At 43.5% G+C, this 21,084-nt stretch overlaps 2 protein-coding genes across 5 annotated transcripts in view; both read left to right on the top strand.

Moving 5' to 3' along the window:
* Nucleotides 1-5,211, top strand: part of DNER (delta/notch like EGF repeat containing) — a 117,573-nt gene extending 112,362 nt beyond the window's left edge. Inside the window, exon 13 of the mRNA XM_069024189.1 lies at nt 4,119-5,211. Within this exon, the coding sequence (XP_068880290.1) occupies nt 4,119-4,230 (112 nt within the window). The 3' untranslated portion in view covers nt 4,231-5,211. The remainder of the gene's footprint in view (nt 1-4,118) is intronic.
* Nucleotides 5,212-19,676: 14,465 nt separating this feature from the next.
* PID1 (phosphotyrosine interaction domain containing 1) overlaps nt 19,677-21,084 on the top strand; it is an 87,102-nt gene continuing 85,694 nt past the window's right edge. For 2 of the 4 annotated variants that reach the window (XM_069024793.1, XM_069024794.1), the window contains exon 1: nt 19,702-19,748. Coding sequence is in view for 1 of the 4 variants with exons in the window: in XM_069024791.1 (XP_068880892.1) it covers nt 19,719-19,748 (30 nt within the window). In the remaining 3 variants the exon portion in view is untranslated. Of the gene's footprint in view, nt 19,749-19,814; nt 19,882-21,084 lie in introns of those variants that run through there. The other 2 variants (XM_069024791.1, XM_069024795.1) reach the window with 2 other exon arrangements.

Raw genomic sequence — 21,084 nt, 5'->3', positions numbered from 1 at the left:
TACTTTTGTGACCTGTTAGACCTTTTCCTCTTCCCAAGATACTCTGTGTCATTTTGTTCCCTAGCCAGTACGGTTTCTTCTGTGTTTGACATCTCTCTTAATAGGGTAGAACTTTCATTTTTAGTGTTCCTTTTTCCCCAATTCTTCAATTTGTCAAGATCACTTCAAATTCCAACAGAGTGTTCATGTGTGTTATCATTAAAACAACTGAGGGAGACATGTTTCTGTGCACTGACATGGAGAAATGTGTGCATATTGGTTGGTGATTGCTGGTAATTCATTTTCTGAATGCTCCAGTTCTGTTTCAGTGAAATAGGTTAAATTGTACCACTGCTGAAGTCATCAAAATTATCTGAAATGGGTGAGGCGTTCCCACAGGCTCAGTTAATCACAGCACAGCTTGGGTAGTAGCTCTTCAAAGTGTTCCAGCTTCAAAAAAGTTCTTAGACTGGGATAGATTAATGATGATTTGTCAAATGCATATTATGTAGTTAGAAATTACATTATTGTCCATTAAGGGTTTCCCTATCTTGGAAAAGGTATTTCTACTTAATGCAAATGAAAAGAAATGTTTTCATTCCAAATAATTTTCGGTGCCTCCAAGAATATGATGCCTTATAAAAATCCAAGATAGAGCTGCCAGGTCAGGTAATTCATGGAGGTTTATTGTGGAGATTATTGTGTATATTTTGGGTTCAGAAAGATATAAACCATTGTTTTGGTAATTTCAATCCAGAAAAAGTAGCACAACTTTTATAGTTATTTTTGCATAAATTCCTAAACCTACATATATAAAGGTTTGATTTTTCAGAATTGCTGCATTTAAGAAATCTACTTTCAAATAACAGAAAGTTTGGCATTTTCGGAAAGTAATTCCCTTTCACAGTTAGATACCAAAACTTGCTAGTAATTTTGGAAAATTGAGGCCTAGGGAAATGTTAGTAGATTATTTTCTTTAAAGGTAAGGTTTCTGGTAAAGTCAGCAGGTGTCCAGGGGGTGTGGATGCCTGTTGCCTATTCAGTAAATTATTTTTAAATTACTTGTTCATGTTTTTCAGCATTTTTTTTTCCTAGATAATTATTTTTCTAATTTGATCTTTACTAATCAAGGTACTTCCTGTGAGACAAAACCAATGTGCTCGAGGATCATTACTAATAAATGTCTACTTCTAGTGAATGTTCCTAGGATTAGCAGATCAGAACTAGATACTTTTCTGAGCAGGTGAAGCACACCTCTTTTCAGCATTCATTATGTAGACAGTAAAGAAACATTCCTTTTATGTTAAAGTTTATACATTTTAAAGCTGGAAGAGAACAGTGTAATGAAATACTTGACCACTGGCTATGGCAGCCATAAGACATCATTGAAATGGAACCAAGATCTGTTATTGAAACAGAATCATTACACTGAGTTCATGAATGATCTGGTTCAGACTGCACTGCAGTTAGTTCTGTGTATGCCCAGATATCAGTAGCCTTCATGCATTACTTACAGCGTAGTTCATTTAATTTTTATTTCCACGCACCGACCTGTCCTGTCTCTGTGTTAGTTGAAGAGTCCAGTTCATCAGACTCTGATTAAGTTATCCTGTCACAGCAGGGTCACCTTCTCTCCACTGCACATTCTCCCCACTCCTGTGTTGGAGCTGGCTCTGTGGGACTGCAATGTCCTAAGCTTTCTGAATCAGATGAGCATCAGCACAAGTTCATTTCTTACCATTTCCTGGCATAGGTTTCAGTCAGCTGCCTCTTTGTAAAAGTGTAATCACATGTGCCTATGCCTCTGGTTTCTACATCACTGGCCAATTGCTTAATATACATCCTCTGCCAGGGTTAATTTTCTGGGAGCTCTAGGATTACAGCTCAATTATTCTAAGCAAGGCGTAATACCACTTGCACACCTGACCTTTTCTCTGAATAATGCAGAGGAAATAAATCTTCTCATTCTCCTCCTGTGAAAGCCAAAAGAATCCCTTCCTCATCTCAATACGCTTTATACTTTTTTTTAACTTCTGGTCTCTTGTTTAAACTTTTTTTGTGGACTCCTTTGCCAGTTGCTGGTTTTGAAGAGAGTAGCAACATGTGATTTCTTTCTTTTGTTTCTGGGGAAACTCTGAACTCCAGCCTGTCCACAGAAGTTGGAAGATACCATTTCCACAAGGTTCAGCTGTCCAGGGTTCTCAAAAGTCTTCTCCTTGAGTGGAGTTGTTGAGGTTAATAACTCTCTATAGTTAGGCGTTTCTTGAAATGTTGTTCTAAGGAAGTGGAGGAGCAAGACCATTCCAAATATGAAGATGATTTGCAGTGTCTGTCACACACACATGGAGCTGCCTTTGCCAAGAATTCCTACAACGAATGTGTACTGTCTTCAGAATTGTCACGGAACCCTCAGTTTCTCTCAAGCTACACAGGTCTCTCTTGTTTAATGTTTCATTGCAAAATATATTTTCTGATTCTTATTTCATGTACTTTATTTTGTGATGATCCCTATGCCCCTGGTAAGTATTTCTGATGTACACATTGGAACAACACGATCATCACACATGAATGGATATGCCAAAGCTAAATGTAGAGCCTGAAGAACTTCCCCAGTGCTACTGCTACACTGTTTACCAACCCAAGCACATAATTGGTCACAGTATGGCATTGAAGCTAGTGTTAAAATGAGTATCCATCGTGTCCCTGCAGTCTTTTTCCACACTCAGTGCTTCCCAGGATCAAGATTTCTCCATAGAGTGTATACTCTTTGTTAGATGAATAATCTTGTGTTTGGTTGCCCTGGAAAAAAAGCTTTATTCGCTTGCTTGGATGTGCTTTTGCTGTAATCAGGCAGTTAATTGATCCAGCACAGTCTGTAGCAGGGACCTGCATCTTTTCACTATTGATTAGCCCTTGAATCATTGCCTCTTGCAGATTGTATTGATAATTGCTTTATGTGTTCCTTTATGTCATCAATTAGATAGCATAGCAGTGTTGTGCAGTCCTCCCAGATACACACCCATTGAACACAGCTCCCATTTAACACTTCTGTCTTTGACATAAACCTCTGAGGTTGGTGAGATCTCTGCTGTTATGAGCAGGAACTGAGTTCTGAACCACCTGATCAAAGCAATGTGGTTGAGCAGCTCAGTGGCTCAACCAGACCATAAACAACTTGCACATGTGCTGTGCTCTTTTCTCAGCCTTTTCTAATTAGGGGCACATGTCAACCCTGACCTACATGAGAAAGTAGATTTTGTCCTGCTTCACTGTGTGCAACAAGCCATGTGCTCTCTACTGTCAGAAAGGGCAGATAGACTTTTACTTAAATCTCTGGAGAACGTTCACCATCATTTGTATCTCTGCAAAGCTCTATTTCCTTTAAACCCTTGAGAGTGATGGTGAGAAAGGGTGATTCAGAATTCAGTGCTGCCTCTGATGTAGTAAAATGCCATAACTTGACTCCTTCATTCTATTCTTGAAATTTTATCTCATTTGTAGAAAATCAGGTTTATCCATCGTGATGGTGATGAGCGAATGTGACCTGTCTGTATTTATTAAAATAATCTATAGAAGAAGACAGACATTCATGCATGGGAATGAATCTAGTGTGGCCTTATTCACAGCTAAAGTACTTTGAAAAATGAAATTTTCACCATATGTATCATAATGCTTTCAGCCATTTCATTTTTGTCAGCAATTCTAGATCACTGAAAACAGGCAAGAATGAAATTGGAAGTCGTGAAGCTGCACAAAAGTCTTGGAAGAAAATCAAGTTAATTTTGATTTGGGCTAAATATTATCCTCAAAATCTGAATTTTCTGAATTTCACTTTCCAGTGTGCACAACATAAATTAATATAGGCTTAATATAGTCCATAAGTGCATAAAAATCCTTAGTGTGGATGACTACGTAAATAATTCTGTTTCTGTGTTTTCTGTACTGTTTTCTCTGCATCAGGGCAAAAAGAAAAAATACCTGACCATTTTTTGCCTAATTTTCCTGGGATTTCTTTTGTTATATAGAGTTTATATAAGCTCTCTGACTTTGTTTCTGATCACAGGCCATAACTCACTGCATTGTTGCTATGAACTCATTCATATTTCTGTTGGTCACCCAAAGTTTTCTTTTATTTCCAGATTTGGCAAGAAATCCCGACCTGCAATGTATGATGCAACCCCCATTGCTTATGAAGATTACAGCCCAGATGACAAACCTTTGGTTACACTGATTAAGACAAAAGATTTGTAATCTAGTGTATCTTTTTTGGATTATTTTTCAAAAGGATGGGCTACTAACCTAATTTAAATATTTTTAAGAAGAAAGCAGAAGTAATTTAAACCATTAGATGCTTCAGAATTTTCTGTAGAATATTTAAGAACCAATTTTCTGCAGCTTTTAGTTTGGAAAAATATTTTAAAACAGAATTTGTGAACTTCATGATTTACATTTTAATGTACCTTGAGCTCTATAAACTATAAGCTTATGATAGTGTGTGCTTTTTTCTTGGTAGACACTATTACTAAACCCAGATGAGTTTCTTGTGGTTGTTACAGAACAGAAAACAATAATTAATGAGGAGTTCTTTATGACATGTCAGTGCCAGCTTTCTCAGTAGAGGTAGGAAAAATGTGAAGCATAATACGATATATAATATATCCATTAATTAAAAAAGTCTAAAATGTTTGTGTTGTGAAAAAGAAACTAGTAAAAATTATTATTCCTAATCTGAATGAATTAGCTTTTGCCTTATTCCATGCATGGATAGATAACCTCTTTCTCCATTATTTCCTGAAAGTTGCTAAAACATACTCTTGAGTTGATGTTTGACATTTTTGTAATAGTTATTCAGGCTAGGCCTTGTATAATAATTAAAGTGCCTCTTGAGGCAAAGTAAGGGCATGATCCTTTAAACATTGAAGTCAATGAGAAAACTTCCATTGACTTCACTGGGTATGGGATTGGATCCTACAATTGGACTGAATCTATATTTTTCTTTAAAGGTTGAAGTTTTTTATATTGTGAGTAAATTAAGCATATGGTTTGAGTTGTTTGTTTCCTAAAGGTTGTTGATGTACAGTATCGTTTCATGAAATATTGTGTATTTCTCATAGTGCTTCTTATTTAGGATCAGTATGGGGTTTTTGTGGCTGTATTTGATCGCTTATGAGCGTCTTAAATTCTTGCTTATTTCAGAAAATACAGAATAAACGTTAACCAGTGAAGATTGCAGCTGTTCCTGTGTTTTATATCATTTCAAACTGAAGTGTTGTCTATAAATTTGAAAGGACATGAGCATATGATGCACTATAAATAATGCCAAAAGGTGATATTCCAGCTGTTAATCTGAAAAGGGTAAAATGATTTGTATTATCAAGGTAATCTCTCAAAAGTGAGACCAGTGCAGCTCCAGGGTAAAGGATGGTGGATATGCAGGTTAGTAACACCATTCTGCATTTGAATTACAGAAATGCCAAATGCTCCTCAGAAATCCAGAATACCTTTCCTGATGTCCTGTATCTGCTACCATGGGCTTTCAATGATGGTGGTCCAAGAAAATAATTATTAAAAAGAGAACTGAGGATTTCAGTTCATTCATTCTTCAGGCATGGAAGGCCTGAACAACAGAGATTGCAAATTTGCACCTGGTGGCTGTCAGATGAGGTTTTTTCATTGGCACAGGTTTTTGCTGTACCAATACATTGAAACTTTTGTTTACGATGACTTCTAGAAAAGTTTTGAGAACACTTAAGAAAGAAAAGTCAAGAGCAAGCTATACCCTGTACCATTTTCGGTAACTTAAACAGAAAAGAGGCATTGTTGTTGTAATTGATTTGTTAATCAGAGGAAGGGAAATACTCATTCTTCAGAATTTTTGGCCTTTTCAGTCGGTAAAATATTGGCTTGCAAATCTATATAAAGTAGGGAAACAAGCAACTCTTGTTGTTCTAGGGAACATACATATTCATGGTCTATATTTTACAACAGAGATGCTGCAATGAGCAGCAGCCTTTCTGCATACAAATCACACCTTTGTAGCGATTCTTGACCAACCCATATTTTTCTCAATTGACTGACCTGAAAGATAAGTAATTTTTGAGGAGCTATTTTCCTGTCAGCTTGCAGCCCCTAGCTTCTGTAAATCATCCTGTGCATCCTGTGAATTGTATTCTAAAAATTGCTTTGTCTCCTTCCAATTTATTTTATTGAACTCTGATGGCATGTTATGCATGCACTTGTGAGATATTTGTGAGGCACTGCACTGCCTGCCAGATGGAGCTGCCTTAAGACCTGGAGGGAACAAACCCATCTTGTGTTTGTATCCTAACTCTGAATCTGCAAGAACAAGTTGGTTACTGTCTTAATACACCAGATCGTATCCTGAGGATATATATGAGTGTGGACAAGGGACACTGGTTATTTCATATCCTTTTCCCCAGCTGTACGAGGTTTGTTCTGTAGAGGGAGCAAATACAGATGTATAGCAAATACCACGCGCTGTTAATATACTACACATTTTTGGGGTTTTTTTGTTGGGTTTTTTTGTTGGTTTTTTGTTTGTTTGTTTGTTTTTGGTTGGTTGGTTGGTTGGGGGTTTTTTTGTTTGTTTTCTGTAAATCATCCAGTTGCAGAAAGGGGTGATTGTATGTGGTCTTCCCGTAGTAATGGGCTAACAGCCTCCAGCTCCTCTTGGACAAGCCAGGGACAAGTCTCTGGGCTTGTCATTAACCTCCAGTACTTGTGCACTCACCAAGTTTGGTTATTTTTTTCATCATCTTCCATCTGGAAATAAGAAAACGTCCTTGAGTGTTTTTTCCCCAGAAGCATGCATATGTATCCTTACTTGTTTCTTAGGGTGGTGTGAAACTTGCCTTTACAGCTCAGAGTTGTGATACATGTGCTAACAGGAAAATGTCATCATTTACGTGAATTCTGGATAGAGTCAGTCCAAAATGATGGAGACAGTGACCCTATCCATGTGGTTGGGCTAATTGCAGTATGGCATAGATACGAGGCCTGAGGCAACAGTTGAGAACAACAGCTAGAAAACACATGTTGACTAAAACCATACAAATTACATCCATTAAAACCTGCAGATGTAAACCTAACTTCAGCTGAGAAAAATTAGACCATTGCCACAGCTTCATCCTCTCTTTATGTCTTGTCTCTGGGAGGTGCTTTGGGAATCTGCGTTCATCTTGTGTGGGCACCAGAGGTGACATCCTGCTGAACCCTCGGCTGAGAAGCCACAGTCCCACATCAGAGCTAGTGTTCAGTAACAAATCTTGCACTTGGAAAAAGCTGGCTCTCAATCCTTCCTAACTGCAACACAGTTCATCTTCCAAAGACATGGTGAGAAGCGAAGTTGTTGAGGGGCACAGGTAGCTCGAGAAGAAGACAAGGTCTCCACACCAGCCAGGCCTGCTGTGTCCCCAGCACACACTCACTGCAGGGACTGTGCCATGGGGTGCTCTCTGGGGTGAGGGGCCCGGCCCTTCTGCAGCTGAGTGCAGACCATCCATCCACTCTTGGGATCCGAGGGCCCTGCTGTGTCCCTGTGCCAGGCACGGTGAGCACATGGCAGCAGCAGCCCTGCCATGAGTCGCATTGGGGCACTGCCAGTCCCATCCCTCACCTGGGGGAGCAGGCAGAGGATGAAAGGCCTGGAGATGCGGTCCTGACCTGGCTGAGCCTGCAGGAACTCTGTTTTCAGCTCTCTAATCCTATTCCTGTTAGTATATTAAACAATGGGCTCAGAGGGACACTCATGGCCAGGGCTGGGATGTGGGGAAGGCACGTGTGGTTGGTGAGAGGTTGCAAGGAGACCTGAGGCACCCCCTGCACTGAATAACCCTGAGCATTGTCAGGCAGGGCTGGGTAACGCCCTGTACCAAGCACATCAGCCTGATTTTGCTGCTCTCCCTTCACTGCAAATGTGGCCAAATGCTACACTGGTGTGAGGGGAACGAGAGCTGAAAAGAGACTTCAACTCAGTAAAGTGCATCCTCAAACAGCGAAAGTCTCTGTGTGGTTAATCCCTTTGAAAACAATGGGATTTTAAAAATAATGTATGTGATGTTTTGGGGGAAAGTGGCTTGGTGTCCCTGTGCATCTAAAATATAAAAGATCTGACCATAGGAGTAAACATTGCTTGTTTTAGCAGTCTTGTGTTGTGAAACTTCAGTCACAGAACTGATGTTTTCATCTTGTCTCAGCCTAATTTCTGGAAACAGCATGGCTTTTCTCCAGCAGGGCTTTGTTGAGAAGTGCCTGAGCAGTTATGACATTCTTGAAGGTGTGTAGTTTCTTCTCTGATAGCAATAGACACCTGATGAGGAATAAACTCAACACCTCTGAATATTATTCTCTGTGTGAATGGCTGAGAGGAATCGAAGAGCCACTCCTCACTTGTGTTGCCAGAGGGAACTTCTTTTCCCCTTCATGTGGCTAAATCCTTCTGTGTCCAAAATTTCTCTGAGATTCCCTTCTCATGTTGCACACAACCACCCAGCTTTTGCAGAGTAGACAGGCACATTGCATCAGACAGATGCAAACCCAGCCTGCCCTTCCTTTGGGTGCCTCCAGCCTGGTTTCTGTGGGAGGTATTTGCTGTGTGACCAGCTTTGGGAACAGTTTTTTTTCACTACTGCCATGTTTTTGAGGTTCATGTGCTGCTCAGTACAGCTGGGCTGAAATTGCTGTTTGTATAGTACTCTGCTCTTGTATTCCTGACCTCAGAGGGAGTGCAGAAGTACAGTCCTCCCATGGATCATGGAGGGCAGCTGAAAGCCAGATTAATTCAGGGAAGAGTTCAGTCTCTCATGCTATTTTCTGCTATGAATAGTTAAAATAATGAGTGTATTATCAAGAGCTAATGAGTTCAGACATGTTCCCAACATAAAAAATGGGAGTCAGGGCAGTCCAGTGTATGCTTAAACCTTCTCTTCAAACCTGCTGAGCGAGATGTGCACTGGCTTACAGCTTTCAGGAACACTTTATTTTATAACAAAATATAAACAAAATTCTTGTTTAAAATACGTTGTCTCTCTCAGCATCCATTACCCTTAGGAAATGCTCTACAAGAGCAGGGGAGCAGTGAGAGAAGGGCAAAGCACAGAGCTGGTGCCAAATGAGAGACATGGAGCTGATCTGCTCTATCTCCTCCCTGCAAGTTTGTCTTCTGTCCCTTGAGACTTTGGCTGAGTGTCTGCCAAAACACTATAGTTGTGTGGGGTCAGGAGGGATGGCATAAGGCAAATTTGAGACACTTTTATGTCCATCTTAAACATCTCATCAGGGAGATGAGAGCAGCCAGAGTCTGATGTCTGAGCAATCAGATACTGCTGCTACCTGAGAATGCTGGAGATTGTTACAAAGACGGGCAGAGTGTGATGAGCTCTCAGCTCCTCCTCAGTCTGATCTGCTGGTCACTGGAGAGGTGTCCCTCAGAAATCCTCTTTGTATTTCTTGACTCTCCACTGTTTGCACTAGATCTGATCCCTCTGGTGCAACTTCTATGCTGCAGAATCCCCTCTGTAGGACCCAGCATCTGAACCCTTTATATCCTTTTCCCCCTCATATTTTGGAATGGCTCCAAATAGCTGAAGGTGATTCCTTCCAACAGGATGTGGGTCAACCAGTGAAAACAAACAAAACTTCAAAGCAGTTATGCCACATCCAGCTTCATCTGGGCTCAGCTGGCTTATTTTTTTCTACACTGCAAAATGGATAACAAATATGACCTCTCTGGAAAAGTCAGACTTCTTTGTTATTATGAATTCCAGTTTCAAATCCTCCTTTTAAGACGTTTATGATAAGATGATTATTGTAAATAAGCTTCCCCTTTAGCAAAGAATAAATCATCAAATAGGCTTTGTTTGGTGAGATCTTTGGCAAAGGAATATAAATAAATAAGCTAACTGAATAAACTTTTTTATCTGATGTGCTGAGCAGAAAAGGCAGCAAAGTTAATCATTTAGGAAAATAAGCTGGTCTGCTGTGCTTTCTTCAATAACAGACCAGTCTAAGGGAAACAATCTGCTCTATCTCTGCTGACCCTGGACTTTTTGCTAGCATCCCACAGACCAGGAGAGATCCTGTTTATCACTCTGGCAGCAATGCTATCTTGTCAAGGAGATGTCCTTCAGCCTAAATTTTTGATGTGTTTCTTTTCCTGTGGACTGGTCTACTTCCTGTCAGAGGTGGCTCCTTGCAACAGAACAGAGCTCTCTTATGAAGTCAGCTGTGGCTTCTCTTCCATCTCCTGGGAGTAGAACACACATGGGCAATAATCTGAATCTGCGGTGTCCTTAACTTTGGACTCCATTCATGTTTCCATATGAGAAAGTTTGCATGTGACTCTACATGGATCTCAGTCCAACACCACTCAACGAAATGAGTGTGACTGTTCCAATTTTCACCATGGTTTTTTATTGACTTATGGATTTGAAGTTAATCTGAAGTAAATCTGTCTGGAATCTGAGCCTATAAACCAGATATAAGATGCACAAGGTAACAAAAATGCATGTAGCTTCTGTGGAAAAAGCAAACAGCCTCGTGCATTTGAGGTTATTTTGGCATGTAGGAGCTGCATTAGCAATTAGTTTGTGAGCAGAATACTTTGTTCTTACCCCCATTTGTAATGGTGTGATATGTGATCACTGCTGGTGCAATTTGGTCTCCTAGAAGCTTATTTTGTATATTGTATTGGGACAGAGAGATCACAAACAACAGGTTCCAGTTATGATTCTTTCTCCCTGAGAACAGAGAAGTACATGGGTAGGTTCAGAGAGCAGAAAGCAGCATCAGCTGACTGAAAAGGGTGTTTGTAGATCCCCATGCATGACATTGATATTTATTCTACAGATCAGTCTGTGGTTGGTTGATTTTCTATGTTGCATCTGTCATGTGAAGAAGGCAACCAGCCAGTAAGTGTCATGATGCAGAATAATTTATTTCAAGGATTTTGTACCTAAAATGTGTTGTCCACAATGTCTTATTTGTGGTCTGTACATGACACCAGTTCCTCCTATTAATTTAATTTGAACATTTATTTCATTTGTTTTGCCTTTGTATGGCATTTGCTAGAAAGGTCTGTCAAAACAAAGCTGGCAGAATGTCAAGTAACTAAGGACAGATCTGCTTTCCCATGTGCCTTTTATGCCATTTCACTTCCATCTTGCCATGAATTTGGACTTGAGATTGTTCTACATATAAAAGATGATGACCAGTTATTTTTATCACCAGTACTCATCACATTGCGCCACTCTTTCCCCGTGCCCTGTGTTGTCTGCATGTGATAAGGACAAAGACAGGAGGAGATTTTTAGAGCGCTGAATTAGGTGTGGAGTTTATCAGTTTTCCTCTGTCTTTCATTCATTTCATTTCCATGGAGAGAATATTTTACAATTCCATGGAGATGCCTTAATCCCTGAGAGCTTGGAAGGTTTATTTTACTTTAATGCATGAGAGATTTAAAATAAGGTAGTAACCCAGCAGTATTGACAGACTTGTCAGGTTTAAATCAAAATGTCTCACAGCTGTGATTTACTTACTGATATATGTTGCTGAATTTTGGAAGATTTCATTTGGAATACATTATTCAATGGTTTAGATTATTGAATGGTAAATATGGTGATGCTTTGATAACATTTTAGAGTTTCAAGCAATGAACTACAAAATTTCTGTAAAAACTGGTTAATACTAATTTTCCCTCAGTTTAGGGGACTGCTATCTGCAGAGAAAAACAAAATTCCCAACAAAACTACTACCCTTCCCTGGCATTAGGGCCGGCACTATCCATGTTTTTCCAATTGTTTTTCAAGAAGGTCTGATTTTGCATAAACAATAAAGTCATCTTCTCTTTCCCCATAAGGCAGTACCTCTCAAGAAGGGCAGAATTTGTGGACAGAGAAATATCAGATTTCAAATTAACAGTTAAATGTGCTCTTCATTCAAAAGCAACTCAGCCTTGAGATTTCTGAGAATTCATTGTGTCTCTCTTTTTCATTTATGTGTTGTCTCTGACTTCCATCCCTCTTCCTCAAACTCCAGTGTCAAGGGTGATTTATGAGTGCAATTTTCTGTGTAATATTATGTAGCAATAGTTGGCAAATCCCTTCCCTCAGCAATGGGATGTATTCTTCTTTGTTAGACACCAAAGAGGCACACAACCCTTGAATTTCTTTAAAAAGACAATTCTTTTTGAAAGGACAAATGCAAATCCCATCTCATAATAATTCATCTTGTATTTACTTATAGATATTTTACACATACAAAAACTGCTCAGGCCACATGGCATTGGCATTTCTTGTGATGGATCCACTGGGAGTCCCTCTGACTGTCTGAGGTCCAGCTGTGTAACCAATCTCTCGCTCTTTGCTTGAAATAAGCTCTGCATGGTGCTGAGCAAAGCCTGGGAGTCCAGCTGCATTGCTGTGCTGGGCACTGCTCATCATGGAATTTAAGCATGAGCTTAATGAAAGACTTTGGAGGTTTGTTAACTTTCTGTTACGTATTTTTGACTCTTCTAGGGTTGAAGTATTTTAACATTTATAGAGCTCTTTGAGTTGCAAGACTTGGTAAAATCTTGTGTGATATGTTGATGGCATCAGCCTCATACTTTCAGTGAGGGCTCTACATTCACTTTGGTTCCCAAAAACTTAGAAAGGACTCAAGTCCACTAAATTATCGTACACAAGAGGGTGATTCTTGTGCTTTTCTGGATTTGTAAATCTCTATTTACAACCTTTATGGGTATTTGCCAGAAAATCAGTTCACATCAACCCAGCAACACACGTTAAAATTCTTCCCAATAATGAGTGCAGTGCCCAGGTTAGGGACAAAGAGGGCAGCCCTTCCCAGCTTACCTGTCTGCCTTTTCTTAGTTGGGACTGTGGTGAATTGAAGTATTGTTTCATCCTTGATCTCTGCTCTGTTTCCTGTCTCACACATTTCATAGTCTATGACCACTTCAGAACAGGGAATATGTGTCTCTTGTCCTACGCTGGCCTTTGGTTTCTGCACATTTATGTGTTTGGCCATACTCAGCAATTAGGGTTTTACCGGTACCAGTTATTGGCTGTGGGGGACAGTGAGTGCATGAAACAAAGGACACCAGTGCTGTTGCACACTCTGCCATGAATATCTCAGCAGTGTAATTTGAAAATTACCCAGGTTTAGCTCTTAAACAATGTTTGTGTGCACAGCTGCTTCCAGGAGAATTTGGATTTTTGCAGCGGTGCTGTATGTTCCTATGCATAGGTGGGAGAAGGAGAAACATCTCCTGGATTGCCACATGGCTGACCAGTCTCCCTAAGCCTATGAATAACTGCTGGGGATGTGTCTCTGAAATAGGAAGTGTGGCCTCTAGTAACTTCCTATTTTAATAGATAAAATTGGGTAGCTAGAATGGTGAAATCTAGATGACAGATTGCCAAATCTTCTACTTGCTATAATGATGCTCTGCAAACAAAAGTTTTGATTTGAGACTGTCAAAAGTCTCTTTTCTTGGTAAATTTTCTTATTCTGAGGAATATCCAGTGCATATAAAATTGCCCACAGTATTATTTATCATTTATCATTCTTCATTCATTTTTATAATTTCATTCTCTTCAGTGCTCACTCTAAAAACAGCTTATCTGTATAGACATGATTCTTCTCTCGCTTATCTTGTTAAAAATCAGAAGTCATTTGAATTAAATTCACCAAATCACATTTGTGTAACTCAGAAAAGTGTCATGATCAGGAGCTATGCAGATGCCATGGATTCAGCTTAGCGTAAAACTAACTGGTGCAAGGGTCATCAGGATCTCTGTACAGATTTGTGGAGGTACATATTTCTTTTTATCACAGACAAATAAGTATTTAAAAATAATTAGGGGTAATTAACAAATGAAGACAATACAGCTAAAGGTGCACAAGGTTGACAGGGGTCTTAACAGGTCTTGTTTCAAGTTTTTCTGGACTAGGAGAGAACAAACGTGTAAGCATCTGGCCAAAGATTTTCTGGCCTTCATTTTCTGCTGCTTACAAGATTAATTGATGCATTAAGAGCTGGACTTGAGCTTCTTTAGGTTTGTTAATGCAAGATTTGCTGTTGGAGGCTGCCTGGGAAATCTCACTGTTCCTGCAAGGAGGTGTCTGGCCAGCAGCTGTGTCAGTGGTGACATGGTGAGGACATTCCCTGGGGATGTGATGACCAGTCCTCCTGTCCCACGTCCCTGTCCTTTCCTCTGCCCTGCATGTCATTACTGCCCCCACACCCCTGTGTACCTTGTGTTCTGCAGGCTCTGAGCCTTGGATTTTTCCTCTTTTGCATCCTTGCTGCCTCTCTGCTCAGTCCCACTTCCTCTGTGGGGATCCTGCCCTTGGGCCCCCTGTGCCCCAGACTGCGCACCCTCACCGGGCACCACAGCTGGACACTGGGGACTGCCAAAATTTCTCCCTGTGCCCGCCCTGCCTCTACCCCATCCCCATGCCCGGGTGGCTGCAGTGTCTTGCCTGAGGGCTGGTGACCACATGCACCCCTCCTGCTCTCTCCAGACGCTTTCCTCACTGCCTGTGCGGCCCAGATTCCATGGCCTGAATTCCCCCAGCTGGCACGAGGCCGCCAGGGCACGGAGCCCAGAGGCTGCAGCCCCGCAGCACAGCCACTGCCAGCACCCTCAGACTCGGCCTTTCTTCCCCGAGACTGGCTAGGCATGGTGGTGCTGGCCCGAGGGGCCTGGCATCTCCAAAGGGTCAACGCTGTGTTTGCTGGGAGGCTGACAGCCCTTCTTCCCTTGTACACCCGGGCTCCTGCGGGGGCAATGGAGGGGCTGCCTGGCAGTGGTGATGGGAATGTTAAGAATAAAACTTGCTTGACCTTTCAAATATCATATATTTTGTGCTTCACCGAAGTGATGTGCTCTTTTAAATGTATGCAAGACCTTTGCAGCCACCTTCCTTCTGCACTTGTTGACCTGCCATAGCTTTGGTGCTTTATTTTCACTGCTGCTGTGAGCAGGACTGGTACAGTGCCAACATGAAGGAAAAGTAAGACCAAATATCTGCCTTTCTAAAGATGAGACCTCTAGAGGTGAGAAGAAAAAAGGGATATCACATAAATATGGCCTAATAGGTCACTACCTATGCATTTCATGCTTTTATTTAGTCCAGCCACCTCCAAAATTGAACTTACTTTCAGAAGAGGAAGAAAAATAGCTGTCCTAGTGCTTGGGGAAAGTGGTGGGGTAGTTACAGCTGAAGAGGGAATCAGAAACACAACCTCTTCTGGCACTAGCACAGGTAATTAAAGACACCTGGTCACTATGGGAACCCCAGCAAGAGCTTCCCTAACAAATTGGAAATCAGGACCTCGTTACCCCTGGCAAGCACAACCTGGATGGGTGGAAGAATATGCCATATCCAAACCTGAATTATCTCCCTTGACTGGGATACTTACTGCTGCCTCAATTTCACAAATCATTAACACCACAGTGCTTCAGGTTATGGCATCTCCTGATGCCATTTAAAAATACCTGTGAAGGGGATATGAGGCAGATGCAGTGTGAGAAGAAGTGCCCTCGGCTGAACCACCTTTGGTGGAGCTGCACTCCCATGTCTGCATAATCATCTCAATGCACCTACACAGTCAGAATGAAAATGATTACTTAAATAACATTAGGGATTATACAACAAGCAGGGATGTAAATAAATTTCCCTTTCAAATTACCAAAACACAGTACTGAAAGGAAATCAAGGGCATTTGAAAATAATGTGGTCTGCATTTTGCCAGTATTTTAATGAAACATTATTCTTGTTGAATTGCTGCTTGTTTAACAGTGACCATGCCTGAGGGGATCCCAGGTAAGGAATCAGAGCCAGACCTTTAGATGCTGCTGTTCCCAGAAAAGGGGCTGTATCTGTCGCTATGTGTACATTGAAGTAGCTTCTCAGTAGCCTCTGAACTCTGCAAATGACTGAGTCCCCTCAAAACCCAGGTTTGTGCTGTCAGGGTTTGCAAACTGCCAATGCTCTGATGCTGCCCCTGGGTGCCCTTGCCTGCATCCCATGGCTGGCTGTAGTGCTGGAGCCCCAGCCTGACTGTTTCCTCCCCAGATAATGCCCTCATGCAGCTCCCCCATGCCCAGACTCCAAAGAGTGCAACCTGCTGTGGGAACTGGAAATCTCTACCTTGGGTGTTCCCTCTGCCATATTTATATGACATAAAGTTGAGATCATGCCATCCCAGCCAGCTTTGTCATATGCATGAGATGAAGTTCTACATAACAATACATTTATTGTTACCTTGAATGTTAAAATGTAATAGTTGTCAAAGAAAACCGTTTGGGTTACTTGGACAGTATATTTTGGGTTGCTTAGGCACTAAGCATTTTTTCAGAGAGATATTTGAAAGCTCAGACGATGTGTCTGGTATCCCTCTATGCAGGGAAGCTGCATTTGCTTCAAGTGATTTGACAAATGTTTAAGAGTAACAAGTGTATTTAGATTTTGGAAGTATGCTATTAATTACAGCACTTTACAGAAGATTAAATTTGTTAATTAGGCAAACTTTACAAAAGCAAATCCAAGGTAAACTGAATTAATAACATAAAAAAAGAGATGTGTTTAATGACTTCTGTATGCTTTGTAAACTTGCATAATCAAAAAGAGGATCTTGGAAACAGGACTTGCGAAGTCTGCAAATTATTTGAGGAAGCAGCATTTAAATAACTGAATGACTCTTCTAGTTATGTTTCAGTGAGAAATAATAGTGCTCCTAAAGCTAAATGGAACTTTTGAAGTCAAATAATTCAATGGGATCAGCAATTGGATAAGTTTAGTTAATTAAAAAGGCAGTGCTATAGTTAAAAACCAAAAAGTTTATTTTTGTTTTCAAACGCAGAGGAGCTACGTTGCTATAAAGACCTTATATTAGGGGATGAGATGGTGCAAAAAGAGGAAAACTCAATAACTAGAAGCCATTAAAAGAGATAAAATATCCTGGAGTCACTGGAAATGCTTCAGATTTACTATGTGAATAGAAGTGAAATTGGTCCTATTGCATCCAATACTCCCTTTTGAAATGCAAGATCTCCCATGGCTCCAGTATTTCTGTCCTGTGAGCTCTGAAATGAAGGAGAGAAGTGGGACCAACCTGTGTAATGTATTGCAGTCTTCGGAAAGAATTGTCTTAACTCATTCTGAGAAGAGAAACTCCACAATTTGGCACAGTAAAAGGAAAATTAATAGAAAAAAAAACCCAGTATCTTTTTACAGGCACATTCTGGAACATAGTACATCCTGGAAATAGGAATTCACACTATTTATTTAAGCGAAAGATCTCTGACTGGCTTGGAGCAGGACCTTACCTAATGTAGAACATCTTAAATACCAAATAAAAATTGATGCTTGGATTAAAATATTAGAAAGTCTAGGTAGAAATGACCTCATCTTAGTGAGATTGTGACATGAACTCACCCAAGTTTAATGAATCATTTCCTGAACTGGGTTTTGGCTGGTGCCTGACCACCCCAGCAGCACCTGGCCTGGCTGAAAACTGGGTTTCCTGCAGAGGTGTTGTGGGGCATGTCCAAAAGGGTGAAACAGCTGGATTTCCTCAGACAGCCCGTGGTGCTGAGCACACCTGGAGACTAAACAAACACGAGCAGAAGGGCTCAGTATCTCTCTTGTCCCCACAGTGCTACTTGCTGCCTTGGTGAAGGGTAAGGCTTGGGGAGGATGCTGATGGGGCTCAGGGGCTCACAGATTGCTTTCTAACCAACCAGCTGGATTTCAAAAATTTGTAACTGAGCTGCTCCTCCCCATGTGTGAGCATATTCCTACCTTCCTCTCATACAACTAAAGCCTGAAGCCTACAGCATTAATTTTCTCTTGTTTTCATATCCTTTTGGAAATTAAGTGATTCGTTTGTTCTCATAACATGCCACCCATTTCGTAGCAAATGTAGATTTCCCTCCTCAATTGTTCTAGTTTGTATAAAAGTCATGTAAACTAAGAGAGAAGCAGCCTCCAGCCCCAGGGTTGGCCTCCTCCTGCTAATTGCAGATCCTGAGCTTCCTTTGTGTGCCCTGCTGCTGACAGCCTGGGTTGTGCCAGCTCCCAGCTGGTTCAGGAAATGATGGCGGGTGGATTGACCCATACGGGAAGGATCTATGAAACTGCTCCAGAGTTCACTTGAGGAAGAGTGAGGCTTTTAGAAAAGGCTCTTGTGCAGGAGTGTAGGCACCAGTTGGAAGAAACAACAGTGTGACAGGGACATGGTGTCTGGAAAGAGCTCTGGTGGGTATCTCAGCCAAGAGCTGGTGCAGAATTAGTGCTTCCCTTCCTGGAGAGAGGTGGGTAATGCATCAGTAAATGGAGCTGTAACACATGAATTGCTTTAATTAGGCCATCACTGCCCAGGGATGTACTGGTGGAGTCTTTTCAGAAACAATCTAAAAGTTCACGTGTATTGAGGCCTTGCTCTGATCACATCGAGCCTCACCTGGATCCTGCAATGTGTCTCAAGGTGTTGGTCCTCAAGATAGCTCCTGTGGCAGAGCTGCCCTGCCAAAGGTCATGGTTTGTCCACAGGTGAGCCTGGTGCCTGTTTTTTTAAAGAAGATTCCCTTCAGTATTGCTTTTCCTTGCTATTTAAAACACTGACACTGAAAGGATACCCCGTGGCCCTGGGATCACACACCCTCAATGTGTTAGAGCCTGGCTTGCAGGTTGCAGGCTGTGGTGGTCAATGCTCAGGAAAAGTATGACATGGGCTCCTCTGGATTTTTAACAAATCCTCCTGCATCCAAGCATGAGGCACTGCCCAAGCAGCTTCAGGTGAGCACGAAGGACCAGGGGCAGCTTTTGTGTCTGGAAAAAATGTTCCTTGGCGCAGCTTTGGAACCTGCAGAGCCTTTGCTTTTCGGTGGCATTTCTGGCCTCCAGAGGGAAGAGCAGTCCCTGCAGACCTCTACACAGTGTGTGTGTGTGTGTCCCTGTGAGTGCCGAGGCACAGCTGGAATACTGGGCACACCTGGGATGCCCGACACTGTGAAACAGCTGAATGTGGCCTTGATGCTGGCTTGGTGCTGGCCCCTCGGGGGACCACCCTGGCACTGCCCGCGCAGGGGGGATCCTGCCCCTAGCTGGTGGCTCCCATGGAGCTGATGCTCCATGACCCTGCACTGCCAGCAGCAGCGGCCTTACAGAGCCATGATGCGTCCTACGTGCTTGGCAGCAGTTTGAACCACCTGCAGAACAGGAGGCAAAAGCTGCAGGTGCGGTGAGGCAAACGTCCCCTGGGGAGCGCTCCTCTGGGGAGCGGGGGGTGCCCACACGCTCCCAGGCAGCGCACAGCGAGCGCCAGTGGGGAGGCCGGCACCGCTGCCCGAGAGCGCCGTGCGGGGCTGGGACACGCCGGGCTGTGCCGGTAGCTGGGGGGAGGCGCTATCCCGGTACCCGTAGGTGTCTAGGTGGGATGCTTGCTGTGCCCGGGGGAAGGGATGCCGTGCCCGGGGGATGCCGTGCTCGGGGGGATACATGCCGTGCCCGGGGCATGGATGCCGTGCCCAGGTTGGATGGGCACCGTGCCCGGGTGGGATGGGTGCCGTGCCCGGGGGACCGGCGCTGCCGGGCGGGTCCGCGCGTGGCCCCCCACGCGTGGGCGGGACGGGGCGGGGCGGGGCGGGGCGCGCGCCCGCAGAGAGCCGCGCGCGGCCCCGCTCGGCAGCGCCTCCCGTCGCCGCGGCACCATGTGGCAGCCGGCCACGGAGCGGCTGCAGGTAGGGGGGGCGGCCGGGGTCCGAGCCGGAGGGGACGGCGGGGCCGCGCGGCTCTGGGGTGGCAGCGGGACCGGCGGAGCATCACCCCTGTACCGGGAGTTTGTGGCAACTTCTCCCCCCGCCGGCGCGGAGGGTGGGTGTGCGGGGGCACGGGACACGCGCACGCCGCACACACGCAGCGCGGGGGCCGCTGCTCCGGCGACATCCCGGGTGTCGCTGCCCGGCGGCTCCGGCGCCCCCGGCGCCCCTGGCGGGGTTCGGTGCCGGCTGCGGACGGCGACGGCGGGGGACGCGCCGCTCAGGGGATTCTCTGCCGCCCCCGCGGGTGAGGGGCACCCCTGGCCCGGCCCCGCCTGACCCGCGGCAGCGGGAGGGTCTCTCGGAGCGGCGCGCGGGGGATGCGGAATCCCGTGGGAGTCCTTCGCCACCCCCACACCCAGAGGTCGGGATGTGTCAGGGTGACCGGGGTCCCCCCTTGCCGCACCCTCCGGCAGCGCTCGGGTGTGCCGTGCCGGCTGTGCCGTTGTTCGTGTGCCTTGTGTGTGTTGCATAGTCCGGGGAAATCCGAGACAGGCAGAGAGCGAGATGAAATAAAACTCACTTTGTAGTTCCACTGCGTCGGTTTCGTGTAGTTTTCCAGAGCAAGTGTCTAGTGAGAGAGAATTGGACATCTTAAATAAGAATCAATGGGCACAGCAGATGACAAGAAAAGATTATTACTACTTTTGCAATCCAAATTGAGAATTTGCTTTGATATCATCAAGCAGAAAATTCAGCGGTTTGATTGGAGTTGGTAGTAGAGCCAAGCTGAGAGATCTATGAGCTTTAATCTTCACCAGCCAGTAATGGGCATAATTCCTGGTCTAAAAAAGCTGTACTTTTCTCTACAATAAGAAGCTTGATTTTACTGGATAGGAATGACGTACCACATACACAGTTGATGGATTCCGGGGTAAAACTATGTGCATGTATTATTAGTTACGTCTTTCCTTGTGTTAGTCAGAAACCTCTCTGCTAAGTGCAAGTGGCAGGATGCCCTGTGTGAAGGAGTTAATGGTCTTGGGCGCTGTGGAGTAGGGGTGTTCCCTGGGGAGATGGTGCTGCAGGGGACAGACCTCAGGTGAGGCTGCATCCAGGGTTGGTGACAAAGAAGGTGGTGAGGGAAGGGAAGGAGAAAGGGAAAGCCGAGGTTAGTAGTGTTATGCTGGTGTGGATTGTACAGAATGGCTTTGTGTCCCCTTTGTGGAATTAGGGAGGTGTTAAAATAACAAGGTACTATTATGACAAATATCTGATACTGCCTACAAGAGCATGCAATGCTAAAGAGAACCAAATG

This window comes from Aphelocoma coerulescens, chromosome 9, assembly GCF_041296385.1.
Source record: "Aphelocoma coerulescens isolate FSJ_1873_10779 chromosome 9, UR_Acoe_1.0, whole genome shotgun sequence".
In the NCBI taxonomy this organism is placed as follows: Eukaryota; Metazoa; Chordata; class Aves; order Passeriformes; family Corvidae; genus Aphelocoma; species Aphelocoma coerulescens.
This window is presented reverse-complemented; position numbering and strand designations above follow the sequence as displayed.